This window comes from Numenius arquata, chromosome 2 (assembly GCF_964106895.1).
Source record: "Numenius arquata chromosome 2, bNumArq3.hap1.1, whole genome shotgun sequence".
Taxonomy (NCBI): domain Eukaryota; kingdom Metazoa; phylum Chordata; class Aves; order Charadriiformes; family Scolopacidae; genus Numenius; species Numenius arquata.
In genome coordinates, this window is record NC_133577.1 from 26706461 (window position 1) to 26727176 (window position 20716).

The 20716-nt window shown below is 39.6% G+C and overlaps 1 protein-coding gene across 8 annotated transcripts in view; it reads right to left on the reverse strand.

Annotated features, from left to right (window-relative positions):
• RGS7 (regulator of G protein signaling 7) overlaps positions 1-15982 on the reverse strand; it is a 263608-nt gene extending 247626 nt beyond the window's left edge. For 7 of the 8 annotated variants that reach the window (XM_074144277.1, XM_074144280.1, XM_074144283.1 and 4 more), the window contains exon 1: positions 11480-11557. In XM_074144277.1, the coding sequence (XP_074000378.1) occupies positions 11480-11557 (78 nt within the window). Of the gene's footprint in view, positions 1-11479; positions 11592-15947 lie in introns of those variants that run through there. The other variant, XM_074144276.1, reaches the window with a different exon arrangement.
• Positions 15983-20716: the final 4734 nt, after the last annotated feature.

The following is a 20716-nucleotide window of genomic DNA, read 5'->3' on the forward strand; positions in this document are numbered from 1 at the left end:
GCTTTTTCCCATAGCAGAGATAGCATTGTCATTCTTGTGCATTTTTAAGAAATAAGCACAGATAAAGCACTATTTCATTTATCCCTGTTTTAAACGAGCCAAAGGTATTTCTCCTCTCGCTTGGAAACCAAACCAATGCATTAGCCATACTGGGCATTAGTATGGCTCATCTGCCCTGTTGGACACTGGTGTTCCCTCCAGACCACAGGAGGCAGTACCTAAATTTCATACAGGTAGTGTGATGATTCCACAGAGTAACAGACATGATTTACAAAAAGGTTCTAAAAACCTTTAGCTCCTAGTGACTTGAATGAGATTTGTGGTTGCTTAGTAACTATTAAAAAAAAATAAGACATTTGAGAACTAGTAATACTGTGAGCAGCTGGGTAGAGCTCTTGTTGTTTATAGTATTCTAATTCTCTAAAACTACATTCCTATGACCGTAGTACTTTACCATCTAATGTAGTACTTCGACAAATTTAAGGTACTCTGTACAAGGTAAACAGTTGATCTTCAGAGAATTTCACTAAGATAAGTTTAATTATATTGCAGACCACCTATTTTACAGGTGACACAGCTAAAATAAACTATTCAGGCCATACAGAAATCTTAGAACAGCCCTGTATGAAAGTATTATTAATACACTGTTTTCCATTTGCTACTAAGAAGCCATCCTGTTTTACAATTTTGAACTTATTCTGCAGACCACACTTACATGCCTGCAGCACTAAACGTGCCAACATCAGGGATTTTGTGGTACAGCCAAGAGATGTTCTATATTTGCTCATCCATACAGACAAAAGTGTACAACATAAAGAGAATTCTTATCGCAAAATACCTGCCTCAAGTTTGTGTAATTTCGAGGGCTTATTATTAAGCTTTGTCATTCTTCTTGTTGATATTGATTCTATATGAAATGTAATTGTATGGATTCTGCTGATATCAAGAGATGCCATGAATCTACACCTGAGGGCAGAATATAGCTCTTCTTACAGGTTGTAGTTCAGAGAAGTGTAGGTGTTAAGAAGCACTAATATGTCTTTCTTTCTAAAGGCATTCAGTAAACTGCTTATTCATCCTGATATAAAAGTAGATCAGAAAAACTGGTTTTCCAGCAGAATTTAGGGCTCCTTAAATAACAGCTATTCGAAATACTTCAGTGCAATCCACTTTTACAATGCGGAAAATGAAGTACAATAGTGTTACAGCATATACATGAGATACTGTCAAAAACTATAATATATTTAAATGCCCTTGTCCTGGTTTGAGCAACACAGAACTAATTTCTCTTCTAATGCATGAGAAAACTGCATTTTTAGAAGACTCTATTGTTTGAATACATGAAAATATTTACTTTATAGCCAGCTATGGTATGTGGGATTCAAGGCCTCAGTGTTTTCAAGCCTTGCCAGGGCAGGGATGAGGAGGAGCAAGACCCAGGCACTTGACCCGAGCTGGCCAACAGGATTATTTCATACCATGAACGTCACATTCAATATAAATTAGAAAGTTTGCTGTGCAGTGCTTTCTATCCCTTGATGGCGGTGGTCCAGAGAACTTCTTGCCCCAGTGCCAGATCCCTGAGGCCTTCCCTTCCTCCCAAAGCCATAGCACTCACATTTCTGTCCCCTGCTGGGAGTGCACAGCTTCCTGCTGATGTAATTGGCTGAGTATAATCCTTATATATTTTATATTGGTATCGGGATCAATACTGGTTCTTTAGTTTTAATAATGTTAATTATTTAGTCTTATCTTATTAAATCTAATTATATTTCAATCCTTGTGTTTCCTTGGTTTTCCCCAATTCCCCTTCCCAGATGGGGAGGGCTCATCGAGTGATAGAATAATTGTCTAAACAACAATAAATTTTTAAGGGTTTCTCAAGCCATAACAGCCCTCTAATACAAGCTTTCTGTTCATTTTTATTCAATTATGAATCAATAATCAGATTACAATAAAAGTGGGACTGCCTGGGCATAATATTCCTTCCAAAATAAATTCCATGGAGGGTGTATGTATATTTTCTTTTTTTACTGTAGATTGCTATTTAATGAACAACGAAGAACGGTCACAAAAGCAACATGCCAGTAAGATTCCTGACCCCATGGTAGCTATCATGAAAGCAGACCCACTCCACTGCCGGTCCCACGGCAGCAGGACTCTGCATTGTTGAGAGGGTATCTGTAACTGCCAATCTGTTAGATTAGACTACTGAAATACTATAAGTGTATATGCATGTACATTCACATTATATAACCATCTACGTCATCAAGAATAACTGGAAGAGAAAGAGGGAAAAATCCTTTGCTGTTATAGGGAGCAATTTTCACTTTTGGCTAGATAATCCTTGTACATCCGAACTGCATTGTAAAGAGATCCTCTGTGCTTGCTATCTCTTCCTCTGTGGCACAATACTTCCTCCCTAGAACTCCACACTATGTTAGTCAAATGGGATTCAGCACAGATCAAAGGAAGAAGAAAGCAAACACACAACTCCATCAGAAGTGATGCAGAAGAGTTAATACAGCTTCAAAGTTCCCATTTTACCCAGTTTTGGTAAAATAGCTGCAAGAATGTCAGGAGAAAGAAATTTATCCATCAGGGTGAAATCATCAATCTGGATAGTCCTCAGGCTCTATTTGGCTCTTGCTTAAGGATTTTCAGAATTAAACCAGCACATCTTTGATATGAATACAACATTGTAAATTCTTAGAGACTTCCCCAAAGGATTTCTCATTTGAATGACACTGTGCATCTAATGCACTTCAAATTTAATTTAATGGCTCTCAAAAATGTCCTCAATTATGTAGAAACAGCACAATTATAAAAATCTTGAAGAATAGGTATCTTTTGTTGGAAAAGTATGGTTAAAATATAAATTACAGTGTCATCTCTCCAGTTCCTACTCAGCAGCAGTAAACTTTTAGCCAGACGTATGTTTGAAGGAAGAGCAGGTAACAGTAAGAACAAGCAAGAATGACGTCTCTGGCTTTTGGTGCCCCAATCACCTTCACAGAAAGCAGCTTCTCTGAAACTCAGTCCATAAAGCTGTCTTCCTAGAGAGACACAGAGCATTACAAAGAAATTGGAGACATCCATAGCAGCATCAGACAAAGGAAGCTTTCAAACAGATATACACACAAGCCCAAAACAAGCCCCATATTTTAGGAGACTGTATAGTCCAAATGCCAAGCTCCCACACCTGTCAGTTAAGTAGTCTGTCTGTTATCCAATAAAAGTTTCACTAACAGAATCACAGAATCTTCATGCTTAGAAGGGACCTTTCAGATCATCAAGTCCAACCATACACACACACACAAAAAAGAAAACCAAAACAAAACGCCAAAAAAACCTACAAAACAAAACACCCAACCCAACAATCTCGGGCACTAGAGCATGCCCTGAAGTGCCATGTCTACACGTTTCTTAAATACCTCCAGGGATGGCGACTCCACCACCTCCCTGGGCAGGCTGTTCCAGTGCCTGACCGCTCTCTCAGTAAAGTAATTCTTCCTAATATCGAATCTAAACCTCCCCTGCCGCAACTTTACACCATTTCCTCTGGTCCTGCCATTATTCCCTTGGGAGAAGAGGCCAACACCCACCTCTCTACAACCTCCTTTCAGGTAGTTGTAGAGGGCAATGAGGTCCCCCCTCAGCCTCCTCTTCTCCAAACTAAACATGCCCAGTTCCCTCAGCCTCTCCTCATATGACTTGTTCTCTAGACCCCTCACCAGCTTGGTGGCTCTCCTCTGGACACGCTCCAGCAGCTCAATGTCCTTCCTGTAGTGAGGGGCCCAGAACTGAACACAGTACTCGAGGTGAGGCCTCACCAGCGCCGAGCACAGAGGCACCATCACTTCCCTACTCCTGCTGGCCACGCTATTCCTGATACAGGCCAGGATGTCGTTGGCTTTCTTGGCCACCTGGGCACACTGCTGGCTCATGTTAAGCCAGCTGTCCACCAACACCCCCAGGTCTGTTTCTGCTGGGCAGCTTTCCAGCCACTCTTCCCCAAGCCTGTAGCGTTGCCTGGGGTTGTTGTGACCGAAATGCAGGACCCGGCACTTGGCCTTATTAAACCTTATCCCATTGGCCTTGGCCCATCGATCCAACCTCTCCAGGTCCCTCTGTAGAGCCTGCCGACCCTCAAGCAGATCAACACTCCCACCTAGTTTGGTGTCATCTGCAAACTTACTAACGGTGCACTCAATCCCCTTATCCAGATCATCAATAAAGATATTAAAAAATACTGGCCCAAAAACTGAGCCCTGAGGGACACCACTGGTGACCGGCCACCAACTGGATTTCACCCCGTTAATCACAACTCTCTGGGCACAGCCATCCAGCCAGTTTTTTTACCCAGTGAAGAGTACACTTGTCTATGCCATGATTTGCCAGCTTCTCCAGGAGAACGCTGTGAGGGATGGTGTCAAAGGCCTTACCAAAGTCGAGGTAGACAACATCCACAGCCTTCCCCGCATCGAGAAGGTGGGTCACATGGTCAGAGAAAGAGATCAAGTTGGTTAAGCAGGACCTTTCTTTCATAAACCCACGCTGGCTGTTAGAATGGCTTTATGAGATACTCCAACACCTGTTCCTACAGCTCTGTTTCTTGGCCAGCTCACTCTCCTGCACTAACGCCATGTATTTCTCACTCTCCAGACGAAGCTACACTTCCCAACTCTGCTTCTCAGACAGTTCAGCTCCAAGGACTAATGCCCCATGTGGCTTCCCAGCCAACCTCATTCCTGCTATATCTATTCCAGTTACTCTTATAGCCAGCACGTACTTAAAAAGGTTAAGCTAGTTAAGTTATTAATCTCCAACTTTATTTTATGCTAGCGATCAAGACCAAAACCAAAGTTCTCAGTTGATCCCTTCACCATGGAAAATTATACACGTACTTTTTCTTCACTGCACTATCACCTCAAAGTTTCATTTGAAGTTTCATGTTTTTCTAAAGTGGTCAATCTCCTCCTACTACTAATCCTATCCTCAAAGTTTTCTTCACTTATTCATTTTCGTAAGGTTCATACTACCACTATTAAAATCCAGACTTTTCTTGCTTTGATCAAAGTCAACAAAAGGTATCTTCCTACATTTCCAACTTCTTTCCCCTACTACCGCAATCTGTTTCCATTAAATAAGAAAATAAAAAAAAGGAATAATGGAAACCATCCTAGGTAATATTTTGCAAGCTCAGCCATAATGGCTTCCTTCTTCTGTAGAAAAAAATAGTTTGCTCTATTTAAAAAGGATTTTTAGCTTTTTTAGCTTTTCCACTGCTCTGACATGTCACTGTCGTGCCTCAGTTTACCCATCTGTAACACAGAGAAAAATTAGATGCATATCTTTTGTAAAAGCTTTATTTTTTTAGAGATATAGTTGAAAACCACCTATTGTTCACACTATAATTATATATCTGCAGTTCTTATCTTTCCCCAAAACTTTGTCTGAAAAGTTTTATAGCATGTAAAAAACAATTAAACGTATTCTGCTGCTGACTTTGTTCCGCTCTTTCTAGGCTTGACCTGGGATTTAGACTTTTAAATGGACTTCATAAGCCCAGTTTCTTCTCTTTTAGTAGCTTTTACAGACTGATTTGAAGACCTGGTGTAGTGCTTCCTATATTAAAAATTACTCCTATGCTTCAATTGCTTTGTGATTCCTGAATTAGGAAAATAGCCACAATCTAACAAGTTGTATTTACATGCAAGGATCTTAATGTGGCCTCAATATAGTTCATATCAGCTTTGGCGGGAATCTGTCAAATGTTATGATATGATAGAGGTTACTATAAAAATTCCTGCAGTCCACAAAGCATGCTCTAAGTCTGAAGTAAAAGAAAACAAAACTCAAAACCAAACAATTTCTGACTCCGTATTGCACGTCACTATCAATAGCATCATTGTTTCCATAGCTACAAATGTAGACTGCTTCAAAAGAAAGAAGCAGAGAAACTGAAAATGACAATGCACAATCAAAACAGGCACATACAGTTTTCAGATGGCACATGTGGGATGGAGAAAGGAAGTAACATGGTGGCAGCGAATTCTGTGGGGTTTTTGCATTTGACAGTAATGCCAGTGATCCGAGCACATCAAGCTCAGAAGAGTAAGCAGCATTAAACCTCTCACTGCAATATCACTTGATACATTTCTACACCTAGTGGAAGGAAGAGGAGAACAGAAAGGATGGAAAATACCAGCAGGAATCACCAAAGCAGATACAGGGCAAGTGCCCTTCTCGCAGATCTAGCCACCTGCAGACTCAGATGGACATATTTTTAATCAGCTTTCCTTGGCATTTTCAGTGGTTCTGTATAGTTGTGAAGACAATCAAATCCTTTATACTGCTCTTATCACAAATGATGCCAAAACATACATACTACACCTAGTACTAACAATAGCCATTCCAGGAGGGGATACAGCATCAAAGTGAATCACTGCACAGGGGGTAGATACAAAACATGAGTGTGAGAGTGTACAGGGAAACATGCAGTCTCACCACATGAAAGGGGCTCCACAGCATCTAGCAACTTATCTGTCCTTCAGTATTAAGTTCCTGCCCTCTAAATATGTAAGCTATGTAATAGCTTACTTCACTACCAACCAACTACTCTGGAACTATGACAACGTCCTCATAACATTCATACTGGATAGGGAGGTAAATTCTGTTGTTCCTACAGCTGGAATTACTGAGGTCCACAAACATGGATCTTTCTACGTCAATTCTATACTGATGAGTGTTAGAGTAAAACCAAGACCAGCATCCAAGACTTGCAACAGTACCACTCTTCTTCTCAGAAGAAGAAACTGCATAATGTAGAGGTATGTTGTAATTTAAAAAAAAAAAAAAAAAAAAAAAAAAAACACACCCCACTAACACCAGAAACCCACTTATCTCTAGTACCTTAGAGTACCCTGGTATTTTCAATGTAGTAAACTCAGTAGTTTACACAGGGAGTAAGATGCCTCCATAGGTTGTGACAGCATATTCAGAAACACATAGTATCAGACTAATTCTTCTCTAAAAGTGAGTGACAGCACCGAGAAAAATCCCACCTACCACGTCCTTCCTTAGTCTCACAGGCTCTAAGGAATTCAGTTATCTGTGATATCATTTTCTTCCAGCAATCTTTTTAAGGGAATAGTTGATAAAAGCCACAAGAGAACACAGTGTTACCTGCACTCTACACTGGAAGTCATCTCTGGTACAAGCAGAGGAGAGGAGAACGGTTATTAGAAGGTAGCGGTCACTATTTCCTCAAATGTCACTGCATGGCTATTGCTCCTTTACAACAACTTTGGCTAAGTATCACTCTTTGGAGGCATAGTTTCTACAAAGAATATCAGATCATGGTAAACTAAGAAGTAGCTTGAGATTACAAATTCAGCCCTTGCTATACATGAGTACTGGCATATATGACCTTCAACAATTGTCACAAGAACAGAACAAACACCTCATTATCTTCATTACAGCATTGAAAGTCCCAACCGTTAGTAATTCTAATCAGCTTTGGCAAAAAGTATTTTAACACTCAGGGCAGTGAGGAAGGTAGAGAAACAAAGTCTCAGTTACAAGAATATTACTATTCAGACATGACTAATCTTACTTCTACAAAATAAAGCTATCCTCTCTCAAAAGAAGCTAGTTAAGACAGCAATACATTAACCATTAAATTTACAAATTAGAACTCCTAATCCTTGCAGCATACGTTTGACTAAAAAAAGTGAGCACAGCACAGAGCAGAAAGATAAACAAAGGTTTAGAAGGACGAGCAATATGTCTAAAATGGAAGTTCCTCAAAGAGAACTCTTATTCTTTTAATTATTTCTGCTGTGCATGAGATAAAAATTTTTAAAAAAAATGGCAGGTCAGGATTTGAAATTTAGAAAAGCCACACCTTATATTGCATCTCAGGTTTCTCCTTTAAGACCTCGACTTCTGTATGAGAAACTCGTGATGTTAAAATACTATGGATTCCAGTGTCTTATCTCTTTTAATTGCTTACTGGAATGGACTCTGTTGAGGAAGTAAAAGCAGGGCACTTACATTTTTCATGTTTGCCTCAGGCTACTAACAGAAAAATTCAGGACTTTTTCTAAGGTATGTCAGTAACAATGATGTGTCACATGACATTACTTTATAATTAGGCTGGTAGCCAAAAAGAATAATTCAGCTGACATTCTATTAAAATAAAAAGTATTCCCCAAGGCATAAAAATACTGACACAAGCATCTTAAAAGGCAGTGTAAAAAAATTATATAAAGAACTATTTATCTGTGCTGTCGTCTTTTCCATCACAGATTCAAATAAGTAATTCTAAGTTATGCATGGATTGAATATTTAATTATCCTATGCTGATTTAAAAACAAATATTTCATATCTGAAAGCAAAATGCAATGAAACCCCTCTTTGTCTATGAATACAAGCTACTATGAGAATAACAGGCTATCTACACTGTGTATTACTCTAGACTAGAATTTGATAATTCATCTTTTTCACAAAATACCTTTTAAAAAATAGAAACAATAGAAAAGAGTTTGCAATTTACTTGAAGCGCAATAGTGACTCTATAATGATTCAGGCCTTAAATAGTGAATTTGTAAACACCAGAATTTCATTCTGTAAAGGTTTTCCTATAAAATGCTCCTGACAGAATCATGATTTAGGAAACCCAGGGCTGTAACTCCATGTAGTTTAGAACATATTTAGTTCAGGTTGTGTCTGACAGTTTGACAGACTAGTAGAATTACCAGATTACAGAACTGTGGGTTATAGCCAAAGTATTGGTCTTCACTCAGCATGGCCAAACTTTAGTTCTTTGTTAACACAACTAGTAAGAGATGCCCCATCTATTCCTTGCAGGTACACATATCACAAAATGTGTGCCATTCCATCTGTCAATGTTGTGTAAACTACTGGAAGAAAGCATTTCTGCATTTTTGGACTTCAGCAATGTTATTCAATATATGTCTTCAAATTCAGTTTCCTTCTGAAGCCAGCCAATAGCACATTTACATTTTTTTTTCTTAACAACTATTAATACTTTTCCAGTTGGCCAAAAAAAATCCTTCATGAAGCTGGCAGATCTAGTTCTTTGTTCACTCTGCACAGTGCTTTCATTTCCAACACAATGACAGACAGAGAAGTATTGTGTTTTCAAATGTATTACAAGGAATCCTGTGATTTAGTTGTTGCTATTAAAGAATTATATTCAGAGATTATATATTCTGAAGTGAAATGATTTCTGCCTAACTATTCTCCTCTTATGTTCTAGACACAGAATTTATAACACATTTGATTACAGCAATATCATATTGCAGAAAAAGGTAGGTGACTTATAAAAAAGTTGTCTATTATTTTGTTGCCTGTTCCTTGAATATTGCCAAAGGAAGGACTACTTATTTTTCTCTCTGTACTCTAACAACAGTGTGCGCAAGCTTATGTGATCTCTTGATTCACCATGCTACAAAGATAAGTTGACATGTACAAAAATAAATATGGCAGGTAATGCTGCAGAAGGTCAGCATTCTTCAGAATTTTAATACTCAGTGCACCACTTGCAATTTAGCAACAACATGAGGACCACTGCTATACTAGAAGACACAAACTGGTATCATCCATTTACCACTGATTTACAGAGAAATGAAAAGGTGTTTGACACTTTGATTTGCTGAGCATACACCTGAGGTTTTGTGCCCTATCTCCCCTCGCCTTTTTCAAATTTCCCCTGCATCACCAGGATTCTCATCACTTGCCTCGGCAGTTCCATTTCGATCTGGAGGCTGCTCAGGGGCAACGCTAAATTTTGGCATGAGGTCACACTAAATATAATGGGTCACAAGCTTGACCAGTTCTTCAGACAAAGTCACCACAGGAGAAGAGAAACAGTTCCTCTGTGTTCCCCCTTTGTGTACCAAATAAGCTGAGAAAAGACTTATTTCTCAGCATGAAAGTACATGAAAAACGTGGAAAGATTCTGTTTAGAAAGATCAAAAACCTATAAAGAACAATATAAGCTTTGGTATATTGCTTTCAACATGTGCAGCATATTTTCACATTTCAATTTGTGCATACAATTGCATTTTGAAACACACTTGTGGTGTTAATGGCAAGGTAACCCTGTATTTTTCTAGATGGGCATTCTTACAGAGATAGATAACTAAGGTGAAGTTCATAAATTCATTACTGTATGTAAAAAGAGCCTAATTTTTCAAACTAGAAAGTACAACCAACTAACTCAAAATCAGCAACATAATTGAAAATAGGAAGAGAAAAATGCATGCATCAGACTTCAATTTGAGACGATTTTTTAATTTCTGGGAAAAGACACCACAGTTACTGTTGATACCTCAGTTCACCTCAAAGACTAAACTGAGTACATATCAGATGCTTTCTATTACAGTTAACTTGCAAAAAGTCAACGTCTTTAACAAAGTATTTTTTTTTTCCACTTGATAAAAACAACCACAAACAAGTTTAAAAGCACTGTGTTCTAGGAATAAACAAGTAGTTGCATAATTATGTATTTCAGTTTGTGACAGCAAAGTTATTTTCCTCCCTTATCATTAGAATTTATTTTGTTATTCTTTTTTTGAGAAATGCAATTAAAGCTTTATAAAAAAATAAATGTACAAACGCATCTCAAAATCCCCAAGCATTTACTGTCACTTAACTGAAAGCACAGTGGCTAAATAAACCCCACTACTGGACTTCAATGTCTGGAAATTTGTGTATTGATGCTATTAGAATAACTACATTAGAAATCCTTCCCAGAAAGAATCCCTGGAGTGTGTTTGTTTTTTTTAAGTTGTGGTGACTGCAGATAAGTAATATCTTTAATCATTTTTTCCCTTCATAGGAAATAAGTTAACGGTTCTGACTTCCCTGCACTCTGAAAATCTTTGCCTAGAGACAGAAATAGAAAATATTGTATTATACAGTTAATATTTAGCTCTAAAATATATGAATTCATTTTACAAATAGATTTTACAGGTGAACACTTAAACTCAAAATGTGTTCCAGTCTCTGGCACATCACCATCATCACATATCATATGTATCAATGCAGAAAGTGAATGAAATGCATCACGTATTTCAAACTGACAACCAACTGTCTCTGAACATGAGGCAAAGTTGACATGTGTGCATATTTTACCATTTAAAACAACAGATCCAGTAATTTCTCAAAATAGGAGCCACTAGTAGCACCTGGGATATAGATCTACTACACACATGCCATTTAAACTGCATTAAACAGCACAAATGTCAACAGACATTCCAAATTAGTGGCAGGTGATCATGCTCTGAAATCAGACCGTTCCATTCAATGCAAAACACAGCAGCAGCATCTATTCATAAAATTGGAGAGAAACAGCAAAAATAATGGCTTCACATGCTAGGCAAAGAGTCCAGTACTTCACCGTTTCCTGAAGTCCCTTCCTCAGCTTTTGAAAAACGCAAAGGCTTACCTTTCTATACACCAGCATGTTTGGGGATTCATCAGCCACCCCATTGCTGCTTTGCCCATAATTATTTCCTTGTGCCATGTCCCACAGATTTGATCCGCTTTTGAACGTTGCACTGTAAAAGGTAAAAGTGGTTTCAGTAAGACGTTGCCTCAGGTCTCCTTCCTTCTCTGATGATTAATGGACCTGACTTTCTACCAACATGTTATCAGAATCAGTGTATTCTCTTACTCAACAGATATTTACATTGGAGCAAAGCTACTAATTCACCATTTACTGTCATTACTCTCTTTTGCCTGTAAATAATGAATGTAATATGTTAATTTAATTTAGACGTTAATGAATTGTCACTCGGAATAGCTCCCTGACATACCACTAACAACCATATCATGCAGACGCCTCCTCACAAAGCACTCCTTCCTCCCCTGCACAGGCTTCACCGAGGGATGATCCTCACCTTCCAGACCCCCGGTTTGGAAGGACTGACTCGGCCCGTGACTGTATATTCAGCAGTGTCCTCTCCTCACAGTTCGGGCCATAGCAACTTTCGCAACCCTACAACGCACAAAAAGCGAACCACACGCTTTAAACTTCTTTTGAATTCACCAGCACGTGTGTGCTCTTACACATATGCTGGGAGAGGGAAGCAGGTGACAGGGAGGAAAGGAAGAAACAAGCCAGAAAACCGTTCCCGTTTCTTTTACCTACTTTCATCGTACTTCACTGCAAAACACCGGCTCCGCCGCCAGCCCCGTCTCTTCCCCGCCCTCCCCCCCTCCCCGGCCACACGGGAGCTGCACTAAGCAAGAGCTCAGATCATGCCGTAGCTCTGGCTTTGCACGCAGGTGTAAGAATGTGCTCCATCTACAGACCACACCGGGGCGGTTGCGGAGAGCTCGGAGGGCTGAGCTCTACTCCAAGCGCTTACCTCCCAAACCCTCCCCTGCCCCCCGCCCCAGACCACTCGCCTGCGGGCTTCACTGCACCTCGACCACGGCGCCGGCCCACCCTGCCCTGCCCCCGCAGTTGCCCGGCGGCGGGTGCGCGCCGCTCGGCGGCAAATGGCCGGGAGAACCGGCTCGCCCGGCAGCGAGCAAGGAGCGGCGCCCGCCGTTTCAGCACCGCGGACAGCGGCGGCGGCGCCGCCCGTGCCGGCGGCGCGGAGGGTCGCGGAGCGCGGCTCCCCGCCCGGCGGCTCCTTTACCTCCTGGGCCAAGGTCACTGCGCGGCGGCCGCGGCTCCTCGCCTCCTCCCCCTGTGCCCCGCGCGGTCGGTGTCAGCCGGCAGCGGGCGGAGGGACGCGGTGATCGCTCATCACACACACGCACTGCGGGCGGAGGCGCTGCTGCTGCTGCCGCCGCCGCCGCCGAGGCTGCGGCTCTCCCCTGCTCTGCCGGAGCGGCGGCAGCTCAGCTCCCTCTCCGCAATGGAGCGGCCGTCACGTGGGGGACGGGCACGTCAAAGGTGCTGCTGCTGTTGCTGCCGCTCCGCCACACAGCAGCTCTCCTCCTCCTCCTCCTCCTCCTCGGCGCTCTCGGCTCGCTCACCGAAAACAGCGGCCAAGAAACTGCAGCTGCCAGCAGATCTGGCAGCAGCCCCTGTAAATGAGATTAGGCAGCACTGGAGGGCTGGGCAGGAAGAGAATGTGGGCTAATGGGATAGAGAAGGAAGGGGGGGGGAGTTGGTGGTGAAAGACACTGGTGGGGAAAGTGTGTCACCTTCTACTTCTTAATCCTTTACCGACAGCAACAGGGAATCTGCCTGTTCTCTGCCTTATGCTGGACACTTCATGTATTTTTTTCAGTGGGAACTAGGGAGAGCTTGTGCCGTGTTGGCACTGCAGACCCCTCTGAGCAGTGGAACAGCGAGAGCAGAGAGCAAGTCTGTTCCAGCTGGATAGGCAGGAGCCCTGAGGACATTTCAGGACACCCCCAGGGCTGTTTTGCTACGTCCCAGGCAACCGCCTAATTTGTCAAGGCCTAGAGTTGACCATGGTAAAAGAAAAAAAGAAATCAGGTCTCTAAGTCACACTTCCTCATCACATATGGACAAGAATGCTTTGATTTTCCAAAAGGGTTGAAATGGCCAGAACTAAACATCCACAAGATGTGCGTTCACAAGATACTTAGTGGTTAACCTTTGGGATATTCCTATTTGAAAGTGTCTTTTCTGGAAACAGTAACTCTTATTACAAGGATGATCTTGCAAAAGAAGTTGTCTTCTACTGTGCAATGCACCTTGTGGAGTGCGCACTGGTAAACCATGCAGTTCAAGCACAGAGATTTTCACACATACTGTGTCATCTCCTCGCTTACTTTTTCTACCTTTTTCACATCTCAAAGAGACTGAAGTCAACACTACCATGCTAGAAGTGTGCTATTATCAACTACTGCAACTACTTTTAAGTACTATTCCAAACTTTGCAGTGGCCTTCAAATCCTTTAACAGAGAACGTGACAAATTAGCTAAGGCAACAACAGGGAGTCACAGTGGCCACAACAAAATGAAGCAGAAAAGACAAAAGACGGGGCTGATCTGGACTTCTTAGAGATGAAGAAAGGAAGACATAGGTTTAATAATGGTCCTAGAATAACCACCAGAGGAAAGACAGGTGATCTCCAACATGAATAGAAATATTCTTCAGAGAGAGAAGTATTAAAAGGTGAAATGACACAACGCAGAATAAGAATCAACACCTCAGTTCAATGAGATACACTGGCAGGAAAGGAAAGGAGCTCTGTAGCAGACAGATACCATATGTCTCAACTTTTACAGCGGAGAGTAATTTAGTATGTCACAAGGAAAAGGCAATGTGGAAACAAATTGTGTGGACAAGACAGAAATCTAGAGGTTTGAGATGGAAGAGAGATCACCACAAGTGAAAGAGACAAAAGAGGAAAGCAAAGAAGTATCAATGGTGAAAACAGGGGGCAAAGAAAATTAGGGAACTAAAGAATAAACAGAGAACTGCGAAAAGGCTTGTTTCCCATTAAAATCCATTTGACACACAATAGCATCTTGATGAGGCTAAGCAATGAAATCTGAATCAAAATATTAACCTTCCAACAGACCCTGTGATTCAGTCCAGTCCACTGTTGAGAAATGGGTACCAGCAATAAAGATCTCTGTCCATAATTTCCCTAGTTCTCACACACACATCCTAAATGCGCAGCACTGCAGTGTTCTGATCTCACAGATTTGACTATGTAAGACTGACAGGTGGACTGGAAGTCAAGGGAAATGCCTCCTCAGATCTGGTAAGAACACAACCCTTGTGGCTGTATGACATCAAAATAAACTCAAAAGTCTTATTTGTCAGACAGGTGTTTAAATTTCTTTTGAGAGTAAAAATGGGAACTACACAAAATATGTTTTAAATGCAATTTTACCCTAAAAGAGGGATAGGAGGAAAATAATTAAAAATATTGCTAATAGTCATATTCCTTCCATTTGTTCTGCTAGGTGACACTTAACATAGTAATTGTGTTAAAGGGCATTAAAAAAAAAAAAAAAAAATCAAACATTAGCAAGTTTCCAATGAAGTCATAGATTTGTTTTCTCACTCTGCCTCGTCTTGTTACCAATCCAAGTGGGGAAAAAAAAAAAAAAAAGAAAAAGAAAAAAGAGAGAAAATGAAACTCTTTTATACTGCAAATCTTGGACTACGTACATGAAGTTGTTTACAAGATGACTCCAATGTACCTATTTACTACAAGCTATTCAGCAAATGGATTTTGGCAGGGGTTATGTGTCTTTGAAAAACTCCCCAACAAAGCTGACTAATTTAGGCAGCAACATTCCCAAGATTTTATTTTCCAAGAATCTCTTCAAAACTAAGGAGTTCGGTTTTGGCTATACTGCCTCCAATCTTGACTCTGCTTTAATTTTGCTTGAACCATTCTGATTAATCTCACAAATAAAGTAAAATACAAAATGCTATACTAGTTAGGTGAGGTTTATATATTTTCTTTGAAAATAATCAAATTTCTTTATCATAAATTAAGTTATAAAGTAAGTATGTAGACAGAGCAATGACTTGGGCCTACCAAAGTCACCAGCTGTTTGTCCAGTAACACCAGAAGGACCTATATTTCACACAGTCTTTAATCTTGTTCTCAGAATCAGAGGAATAACTTAAACACTCCGGTGATGCGTCTCATAACTCCAGACTTGCTACGTTGAAGCACACCAAAATTTTTTCCATTTCACCAGCATGTCCACTATCAAAATGAAATAAAAGCTGTAAACCCTGAAAGGGTTAAACAGAAGAGAAGACCAGAAAGAACCCAACAGAATTTCCATTTTGTCACCATTTTGTGGTGAAAGAGATCCTGGGCTAGACTACTTCCATAAATGCACATAAAAAGAAAAGAATTTCTTTTAAAGATACGTAACTGGGTAATCTCCTAATGTAGTTGGATGTGTTTGTTCAATAGCCTATAAAAGGCTTTAATTCATAAATTACTTACACATCTTTCCCATGTTGAGAGTCATCACTTATCTCATACACAACCAGCATTAGCATCCCCAGAAAGCATAGTCTGCCAGAAGAGGAATGGCCTGTTTCAAAATGCAAGGCAAAACTACTCATTAATAAAACAAAGATGATGGGAAAGGCTGCCAAGGGGCAGCTTTATCTAACAAGACAATAAAGTACACATGATTTAGCAAGGTGGCAACTACATTTTCTGTTTAGTTTGCATTGTCAGTACAACTCAAGTATTCCAATAACTTCATATGCATGCAGTACACATAACACACATGCATTTTTAAGTCAAAACGTTATGTTAAGATGTATATGACAATCCATCTGGATGTGAAAGAGATCAGGAATTTTGTCTGTCCTGCTGACCAGTGCTGTAGCATTATGTCAGTATGCTGCCTACATCCATCAAGTTAGCTTATGCCTAGACTGAACGTTCCTTGGAGTAAAGACACACTGTGTAAAGTGCTACCACAGCATGATCTTGTTCCATGACCAAGTCTATAAAACATTACAGCATTATAAACAATCATATTCAAATTTACTTAAATAACACAACATTCTAGTTAACTAGGCTCTAAACACTGACACAAGTTAATACTGTTGTACCTTAAAGTATAAAACTCAGGGTTTTTTCCACTAGCCTGCTTAAGCACAGAGATGGTCCGTCTACTTTAGCTGAACTGATGTATTTGTGACCCTACAGCACCACAAGCATTTCAGTGCCAGGCTCTGAACTGATAGCTAGCGATTCCAGGCCCAATCCTTGGCCTTTCTGATGAGATTTGAACACCTGCTCCTTTAGGAGTGAATTGCAATCAATCCATTTAATGTAGGTCTTCAAATGTCACTCAGATGATTACAGGTTACAGCATATATTTGCTAGAACTGAACCCAGGACTGACTTAAAACTCCACCACTTCCTGCAGGCACTTTTTTTAAGCCCTAGGCATTTGGTTTATCACCTACCTGCCAACCCTATTGAAACTCTAATTACCTTTGTCAATCTATGATGCTGTAGATCAAAGCTATTTGTACTGTGTTGGTTAGGGCAAGAGCTAAAAAAACAACAAAAAGAGGACTTTTAAAACAGAAAACTAAAAAGCAATCTAGACTGAACAAGAAAAAACTGAACTGATAGAAAAAAAAAAAAGCTATTCATGGACAGACATAATTTAACAGGAATAAAAAATTATTAGAAATAAGGAAAGCCCACTTTTCCATCATCTTTTTTTTTTTTTAAAGTATGAGAGATATATATACACCCCATACTTGTCACACAGTATGATTTGCATATATTTTAAACTTTAATGTAACTAATTTCGCGCCCTACTGAAAAATGCAGATTATTACTATCATAGAAAATCCACAGCTACATAGAATTTGATATCAATATGGTGCCCCACCACAGCTATCCATAGAAATTCAACAGCTTCTACAGACAAAACAGAACCTCAAGTACTCCTACTGCAGTCTTGACAATTAAGCCAGTTCTAATTATATCCAAAAGAGGGCAGTCTTTCTCAGTCAAAGAGGTTACATTAGCTCTCTGCTACACAAGTTTTTTTTCCCACAGAAAAAACTACCACAACCAGCTATACACCCTCATTTCCTCAAAAAGTGAGGGCATTTGCAGAAATGAGACATATTACACTGTATTCCTTAAAAACTGCCTGGAAGACCCAGGATTAATTACTTTTGATCTTACATCCAAGTTACCAACTAAAGAAAATAAGCAAGCATGTAGCAATAGAACTAATCTCCAGAAAAAATGTTGGGATTTGAGTCAAATGTGGTCTCATCATGCCAACATCCTTGACTCAAGCAAGGTTCTGAATCCTGGTCTCCCAACTCCCAAAACAGCTCTCGGAGAGGCTTTTCATTTAGTGTAAAAACATTATTGACACAGAACAAACCTAGAGTTTCGGGAAATGGGACACTTGGTCTCTGTTTCAGATAAAATATTTAAAATAAGGGTGTATTGCTCTCAGCATCTCTTATTACTTAGTATTTATGACATCCTCCTACGAGGCAAAGATGAGAGATTTATAGGTTAATATCCACATCTTCAGATGCTGCACACCTCACAGAGGAGTGTCCAGCTACTGAGCAACTTTATATGAAGTAGGGAAAGAAAACACAGTGACTGTGATTTTGTAAATTTACCTTAAATTCTTTTAGTCCAAGCTATTAGCTTAATTCGACCTGACAGTAGTTTGAAGTAAAAAAAAAAACCAAAACAACAACCAAACAAACACAAAAAACCCCACAACACAACCATAGTATTTTGGGGGTGTTTGGTGGCTAAAACAACAAAAAACTCCAACAAACCAAGTAACTCGCCCTTTTCCTTTATTCCTCAAGAAAATCTCTCAGTCCTGATTCATAGGACTGCATTTTCGCAGATCAAAATAGAACAAGCCACTTATTAAGGATTGATTAGGAATAAGTCACTGATTTAGAATCCTTTGGCATGAAAGGACTAGAGAAAGGAGGACTATGAAGCCCTATAAAGGGGGGGGGGGAAAGCACATCATGTATTAGAATGCCATGGTTACAGACCAGAACAGATTTATTGTTGAAAGACATCATAACAGAATTAACAGGAGACACCGAGAACTAGCTGGAGGAATAATTTGTGTGGCAAAGAATTGAGCTGATAAATAAAAATAATGCAGCAGAAGAAAACAAGGACAAAACAAGGGAAAAAGAAGCGCTCAGAAGAAATCTAGAAAGCACAGAATGAGACATAGAACTTGGTTAGCAGGGGGAGGTTCTTGCAAGCTGTTGAAATGGTTTCTGGGAAAGTGGCAGATGCATTTAAGAAGTTCATAAAGAGACATTAGGGAGAAACTGCGTAATTTTTAAAAGTAAAAATTGTCCCTTGGTGTCTCTGGTCTCCTTCTGTTTACACAAAGACAGAATTTCTAGAAGCTTCTGACAATTAGGTAAATGCCAAAAATACAGACTATATGCCAAATTTTCTAGGTTTTTGTCAATAGTCACAGTTTTTTTCTCTTATTAAAAAAGATTTTTTCTTCAACATACCTTTTTAATAGCAAGCTAAGTTTACACAAAAATAATAAAAACTGTGGCAGCTATCAAGGCAGGAAATAGCTTCAAACGGTAGCACCATGCCATCATAGGTAGCCTGCAAGTGTCAAACTCAGCTACTGAAATTCCCTGCTTTGCTCAGTCCTTCCAGAAATCAAGGTTGATGTGACTTAATCTAATTAATTCATTGACTTGAATGCACTGGAGAAAAAGAGAGCTCAGCAGTTTAACAGGCTTTGTTCATCATTTTTCTTTCCTTTCCCCACCTTTCATTCTGAAGTTCCCTCTATCATTCATGAATTCCCTGCCTCACATCCACAAATAATCTTATCAAACAGCTTTTTCCCCCCAAGGTCACTTTATTTTTATAAAGGTTTAAATCAACCAGAATCAATTCGCTGATTGTGCGTCACAAAGTGAACCAATCTACATCCATTTATATCCAAGTACACACAATAAATATAGTTATTCCCTCACAGAAATAAGTAAGGTTAGCATTCTTTTAAAACTCCACATAGCATTCAGACTGAAAGGAGGGCTTTTTTTTTTTTTAAATTAAATTATCCAGAAACTCAGGGGGCTAAAAATTACAAAAAGCAAATAAGCAAGTGTCAATGTTGGCTAAAGATTCCCATTTTTATATTAAAAAAAAAAAAAAAAAAAAGGTAGTAGACCATAAACTAGGGGTGGGGGTTTGGTTGGTTGGTTTTTATCAAACCACAGCATAAATTTGAGTCCTTCCCAGAACTCACCACTTATCACAAAGATTTTTCCCTTCAGACTACACAATTATTAGCATTCAAATTTATACAATTTCTCAAATGTTAAAGGAAACTTCCTTAAACATCCAAAGTGCAGATGTATATTTCAAAACAACTGACCAAGAAAGCAAATTATATTTATGAAATAAATCTTGGCTGTATTCTCTCTAAAATCATAACAAGAATTTAGGAAGAATGGTCCAAACAACAACAAATCTAGATATTCAAAGTAGTCAGCCAGAACAGTTTAGACAGTCAAGAAAAGCCTTGCAAAAACTTTGAGATCATAAAACTTGCCTCAGCTTCCAGTATTTGGGAGTCAGTGAGTGAAACACACATCTTTACTTAAACTATACTATAACATCAAGCCACTTTGCAAGCAAGGAAAATTAAGTAACCCTGACCTAGAGCTCATAGCCTGAAATAGCCAGGCAATGCAGTAAAACTAGAAGGAGAAGGCAATTAAGAGGCAAGATGTAGAAAAAGAAATCTAATTTTGTGTACTCTTTCCAAAATGTCTGATCTTTGTTACTGTGCACAGTACCGTTCTCTAGTTAATGTAAGGAACTGCTAAACAGAAACATATATGCTGTTGGCTTTGTCACTAGCTTCTAGTTCAGTATTACAAGACAGGGAAGTCTGACAAGGTATCCAACAGATAAAATTCTTAGCATGAAAAAAACGTTTTCCCTCTAATACAGCAATTTTTTTAAAACTTTTTTTTCTCCCCCCCCAAGAGCATCAAGACAGAAAGGACCAGCAAAATAAATGGGGACTAAAGAAAGCAAAGCTTTGCTATGCCTCGACAGGGAACCAAAATTTTATGCAAGGGAATCAGGCATCCAGCATGAAATTTGCAGAATATAAAGTCTTGTATGGGAGGAGAGAAAGATATTTAGTCACAGGCCTTTGGATAACCGCAGAGAGAGAGATGGAGACAAA